This window comes from Perognathus longimembris, chromosome 14, assembly GCF_023159225.1.
Source record: "Perognathus longimembris pacificus isolate PPM17 chromosome 14, ASM2315922v1, whole genome shotgun sequence".
NCBI classification, from domain to species: domain Eukaryota; kingdom Metazoa; phylum Chordata; class Mammalia; order Rodentia; family Heteromyidae; genus Perognathus; species Perognathus longimembris.
The window spans coordinates 20,877,231-20,883,026 of record NC_063174.1 but is presented as its reverse complement, the minus strand read 5'-3'; the positions used below and the strand labels follow the sequence as shown (position 1 = coordinate 20,883,026).

The following is a 5,796-nucleotide window of genomic DNA, read 5'->3' as shown; positions in this document are numbered from 1 at the left end:
ATCTCTCACCCTCCTTCAACAGTAATGGGGTTTGAACTCAGAGCCTCTTGTTTGAGCTATACAGTTTACAAATTTGCAACTACTATTGTCAGTCCTGTCCCTGCCATTAAACAAGCAAAAAGCTAAATTCTATTGAAAGCTAAATTCTAATTACAATGATTAGTCAGATTTGAATGTTATTTGTAATTGCTATATGTGGCTTTTGAAATTTTTACTAAGCTTACTATAACCCTTATATAGAGAATAGAGAGAGAGAGACATATCTGGGAATTTAGTATAATTGGAGATTTAAGTAAGCGCTATACCAGACTATTACTTCTAAATTTATATTAAACCATAATAAACCATTAAAGAAAATATTTTCTGCTATTATCACTGGAAAACTGAGTGTGGATATCTAAAAAAAACATAATATTAATGGAGGGAGGGTTAAACCAAACCATACATAGGATATTACAAAGCCAAACTACAAAAAAATGCTGGTAAGGGGGAATGCTTACAAAAGTTAAACAAAATTACCCAAGTTATTCATCTGTAACTTTAGTTTCTATATGGCTACAATTCTGTCCAAATCAGATAAGCAACTTTGACCTCTTAAAAGAAACTTTTAAACTCCAAGTCTACTACAAAGGTAGTACACTGGGCCTCCATCTCTATAGATCAATGTTTTTAACTACACAATCCTGGACTTTTTTAAATGTTACAATTGCAACTTGAAAAAGCAGTGACCTTACTTTTAAATGTTTTTCCACTGTTTTTGTGTCCGAAGTTGTCATGAAATAAAGTTTGGTGAAACTAAAACAGGACAAACCTCTTTCAACAGCTAGCACTTATAAGAACCAAACTGATTCTCCTTTTTTGTCCTTGTTCTTATAAAAGCCATGGATTCCCAAATTAAACCAACCTTTTACCATGTAATTCTGGAGAATAACACGGCCCAACACACAACACACCCCACTTTTCTAGTACAACCAGTAACATAACGTGAGAAACTGCGCTGTGTAATTCCTTTATTTTCTGCATTTTAGTGCTTTACCAACACTACAACCATAAAGAACACAATTCCAAGTACTGTACTTTTTAGTTTGGGAAGATCACGGTCTACAGACTTAGACAAGATTAATCTCATTCAAAACTTACTGCAGTTTATAAATTCACATAAATACAGAAATTGATGCAATTAAACAAGAACTTCAGGATCTTATTTTTTTTAATTATTATAACTTTTTTTTGCAGGCTAGGAGTACCTGCTTCATAATCACCAATAGTTATGATTCAATTTAACTACATCAATTATAAACCTTTCATAGTCTTAAGAAAATGTAAGTGAAAATTACAATTTCTTTCCAAAAGGTTTAGGGTTTTCCAATTTTCAAATATCTTCTTCCCCCCTCCCCCCCTTTCCAGACATTTCAAATAAACTATAAGTAACCACATCTCACCTGCAACATTCAGTAAGAGCAATCACTTGATGTATAAAATTTTAACTATGTCCCCCAGTTATTTTAAGACAAAAAAATGGCTGCCTATCAACCTGTCTGTCACAAGTTAGAAACACTACATTTAAGAATTAACATGAGGGTTTCAAGTTTCCTCCAGTTTAGGCATTTATACCTTTGTGCTTGTTTTGTATCAGGATGTTACTATAGCATTGATATTTGTATAGCCCATGTTTATGTACCTTAAAATGTAATCACTTAAAAGACATTAAGAACTACATTTATGGTGGAGCTTTAGGAATTATAAAGAGCAACCAAAATGTTCTTAAATGTGTTTAATCAGCCTCATCTTTAGCAATACTATTAAAGTGAAACTGAGAACTTTATATTTCAGTTGCATCTTGAATTCAAAAATCCCTCTGCAACAGGAGCCTACATAGCACCTTTTCTCATCTGTTTTAAATGTTTCATTTTGAACACTTGCTTTTTTGAATACCCTTCTGCATCATATATCTTTGGTAAAAGCTCCTACAATATGGCCAAAACATGAAGGACCAATACTGTCCAACTATATACCATGATATCCCGTTCAATTTGTTTTCAGTCACCCTCATAAACAAAACCACTGCCTTTGCAGTCTACATTTCTGAAGTTCCCTAAGTTTTATTCCTTGAGGATCACTAAAATTAATCCTTAAGGCCATGTAAGAACCAGATGTTGCTTCCCAGTTCTAAATTAAGCATTAACATTTGGTTCAATCTAGTTACAGGTCCTAACCAATTCTTTATAAGATCTGGGTTTCTCCAGTGAGCACACCCCTTACTCTTAAAGAAAGTTTACATTCATTGTCATCTTGTAGGTTCTTCATCTTAATCCCACTTCCTCATCCCTCAAGGCTACACATCGTTCATTCATCACACTTCTTTCCTTAAAGATGGTGTACTAAGAGAACCAACAGGATGTCGATTTGGATGAGTTAATCCTGCAATCAAGTAAAATGAAGATTTCTTAATAAAGTATTTTTCCAGTGTTCTAATTAATGGAGATGTTATCACTCATCTATGAATGATTTCATCTTTAAATCAGTTGCTGTAATGTGAAAACAGGAATGTGTATTTTTCCAGCTAGGTAAAAGGTGCATATAACTTGGATTGTTTAAGTGGATCAAAGTAAATGTTTTAGTAATTTTAAAACTACTGGTCTTAGACATTTGAAATTATATTCCAGTTTTGCCCAAAAAGTTACTTAAAATATCTACAAATATTTCATCTGTGTGGCACATATCATTATTGCTCCATTTTCTGGAAAGAGTATATTTTTAAGAAAATAGGGAAAGCAAAGCTGCTAATAACTTCATGGTGTAAAACAATCTGCATCCTTGACTTACACTTTTCATTATTTTTATGCAGCATAAGTTAGCTATGTTTTGAGGAACTTGGGTTTTATTCTGCTCATGCATGATGTATGTTTCAGAACTTAGTTGCTGACATTTCAAAGAACCTCTTACATGACCTGTTTTAACATACTGATGTGCAACTGGAGCACATTACATTGGTATTACTCATTATATGCCAGTGTGGGCTGTTTACCCTACTGGTCTTAAGATATAAAAGGTCACATTTGAAATTACTAAGTTAGAGCTAACAAGGGAGGAGAGGAGGCCTTAAATATAAAAGACAAACGGCAGTTTGATTAAGCAATAATTTTCAGTTTACTAGATGAAACAGACTTGCAACACAGTCTGCATGAATGCAAAATAAGCCATCTACAGCAAGTAATAAGGAAACTGGGCAAAAAGGAAAAAAGCATACATTGGAAAAAAAGATTCTCTCGAAATAAAAAAATCAAACCATTATTATAAAGGACTTTACCAAGAAATGCTATATTTCCCCCACCCCATTTGCTGGAAGTCAGTAAGAGCATGTAGCACTGTGTTCAGGTCAAATGTCAGATCTGAGCATACTAACGCAAAGCCAAAAAGAAAAAAAAAAAGATAATAAAGGAAAAGGAAAAAGAAAAACCCCAACCCCCACCCCTAAAACGTAGAACAGTAACTCCAGAGTTCAAATTCAAAAGAAAAGAGAAAGTGGCAATTGAAGAGGTGATGATGGTGGCGATAATCCTATGAATGGGTTTTTGATTTCTCTCCTTCCGGGGATGGGTGGAGAATGCTCATTAGGATTTGTAGTTAGAGGTTAACCATGTGAGCCCCTCATAGAGTCCGTCCCCCGAGGTGGCACAGGAGGGCTGCACATACCAGTTCCTGTCCCGAATCCGGGTCAGGCCCAGTTTCTCCTGGATCTCGTGGGGTTTCATGGCATCAGGCAGGTCCTGCTTGTTGGCGAAGATGAGGATTATGGCGTCCCTCATCTCCCGGTCATTGATAATGCGGTGTAGCTCCTGGCGGGCCTCGTCGATGCGATCACGGTCGGCGCAGTCCACGACGAAGATCAGACCCTGGGTCCCGGTGTAGTAATGCCGCCAGAGCGGCCGGATCTTGTCCTGGCCGCCCACATCCCACACGTTGAACTTGACATTTTTGTAAGTCACAGTCTCCACGTTGAAACCCACGGTGGGAATGGTGGTCACAGACTGGCCCAGCTTCAACTTGTACAGGATCGTGGTCTTGCCGGCTGCGTCCAGGCCCAACATGAGGATCCGCATTTCCTTGTTCCCGAAGATTTTGGATAGCACCTTCCCCATCGCGTCGGAAGAGCCGGGGCCGGGGGCATTCAGGTGTCCCGGGTCCCCTCTACCAACAACGCCGCCGCCCGCCGCGAGACCGAAACGAAGCCTGCCCGCCGCGAGGGCGCACGAGCGGCCTGCCGGGAAGTCGCCTCCTGGAGGCAGAGGCCGGGGCCCGTCGCTCACTCGGACATCACCGGCCACACCACTCCAGGCGTCCAGTCGCCGCCGCCGCCGCCGGGGCCCCCGAGTCCGCGCTGGGAGAGCCGCCGCCCTGCTGAGGCGCGGCCCGGCCCGGAACTGCCCTTCCCCCCGCAGGCGCCGCGCGAGCGCCGCCGCGCTTCCCGCTCCGCCGCCTCGGCCTCACCCCGCCGCGGGAGACTGCGGGCTGCTCACTCGCCCGCCAGCTGGTTGCCCAACACCGGGCTCACCACCGACCCAGACCACCCGAGGAGGAGCGCGGCTTCGGCGCCCCGTCAGGTCATTGATCCTCGCGGGAGCTCGGTGCGCCGCCTGCGGAGACAGAGAGGGAGAAGGAAGTTACCGCGGGAGCTCCTGAGGGCAGCAGAGGCCGAGGCGGCCCGCCTTTCCAGCTCGGCCCGCGAGGTTACCTCCAGCCGCCGCCCCGAGCGCGGGCTCCCTCCGGCCTCCACCTCCTCCTCCCAGCTCTGGCCGCCGCCGCTGCCGGAAAAGGCGCCGAGGAAACCGCCTCACTTCCCCTCCCGACTGCGCAGGCGCAACGGAGGCCGACCGTTCGGACCAGAGCGACCTCTGTAAGGAGAGTGGCCCGCGCGCCAGGCGTCACGGGCGTCACGGGCGCCACGCGCCGAGGGGGCGGGGCTACGGCGTCCCGGAGAGCTCGAAAGTGCGGCCCGCGCGGAGCCCGCGAACCTGGCACTCGGCCCGCGCCCACCTGTCGCTCTTCTCGCCTCTGTTCACCTGGTGTGCGTTCTTCTGCCCTCGTCGGTGGGGATTCGGAGAGCAAGCGCACCGGATGAGGGGCGCCGCGGGGCCTGTTCGTACAAGTCGGGGCCCAACTTTTCCTCCCGCCCGCCCAGAAACTCCGCTCCTCCCCCCCCATTTCGTCCACCCTCATCTCGGCTTCCTCAATCCGCGGAGGTCCGTGGGACTCCGGGAAGACACGTGGAGGCCAGGGCCCCCAGTGCAGGGTCCCCAGTGCACCCCGCCCGCGGCCCCCCGCACCGGGGCTCTGAAGACCCGTCTTGGGATGGGCTGACCGCGGTACTTGAAAAAGGCTTAGTTCTCAACTTTTTTAAACACGCGATAACTTTGCATATTTAAACATCACCTTCTTGTAGCGTGATTAGTAAATCACACCTACCTGCCTTAAGATATTTGGCGAGGAGTTTGGAATCGGCTTTACCACCCGAATCTAAGCACTTTAACCTTGCTGAGTTGATTTCCATTGTAAACTGACCTTGGTTACTCCACCCCAACTTGTGGGTGTGGAAGGCTTTATAGGTCATCTTTTTCTATCAAAGGGTGAGTGATAAAGTCAAACTTAAGGTTGAAAGAAGGTTGTAACAGCATACGCTATTTTTTTCAGTCTGGTGGCTTGAAATTATTAGGTTCATTATTTTTTCATAGACTAGCATGTCAGAGTACTGGATAGCCAGTGTCTCAGGTCTCAGGCTATATAAATTGACAGATT

General features: G+C 44.7%; 1 protein-coding gene across 1 annotated transcript; it reads right to left on the bottom strand.

Moving 5' to 3' along the window:
* Positions 1-993: 993 nt before the first annotated feature.
* Arf6 (ADP ribosylation factor 6) lies at positions 994-4,850 on the bottom strand. The gene is made up of 2 exons (XM_048362217.1): positions 4,736-4,850; positions 994-4,637 (listed from the first exon to the last, which is right to left on the bottom strand). The coding sequence occupies exon 2, from the start codon at positions 4,140-4,142 to the stop codon at positions 3,615-3,617; it is 528 nt and encodes a 175-aa protein (XP_048218174.1). The 5' UTR covers positions 4,143-4,637; positions 4,736-4,850; the 3' UTR covers positions 994-3,614.
* Between the last annotated feature and the right edge of the window lie 946 nt (positions 4,851-5,796).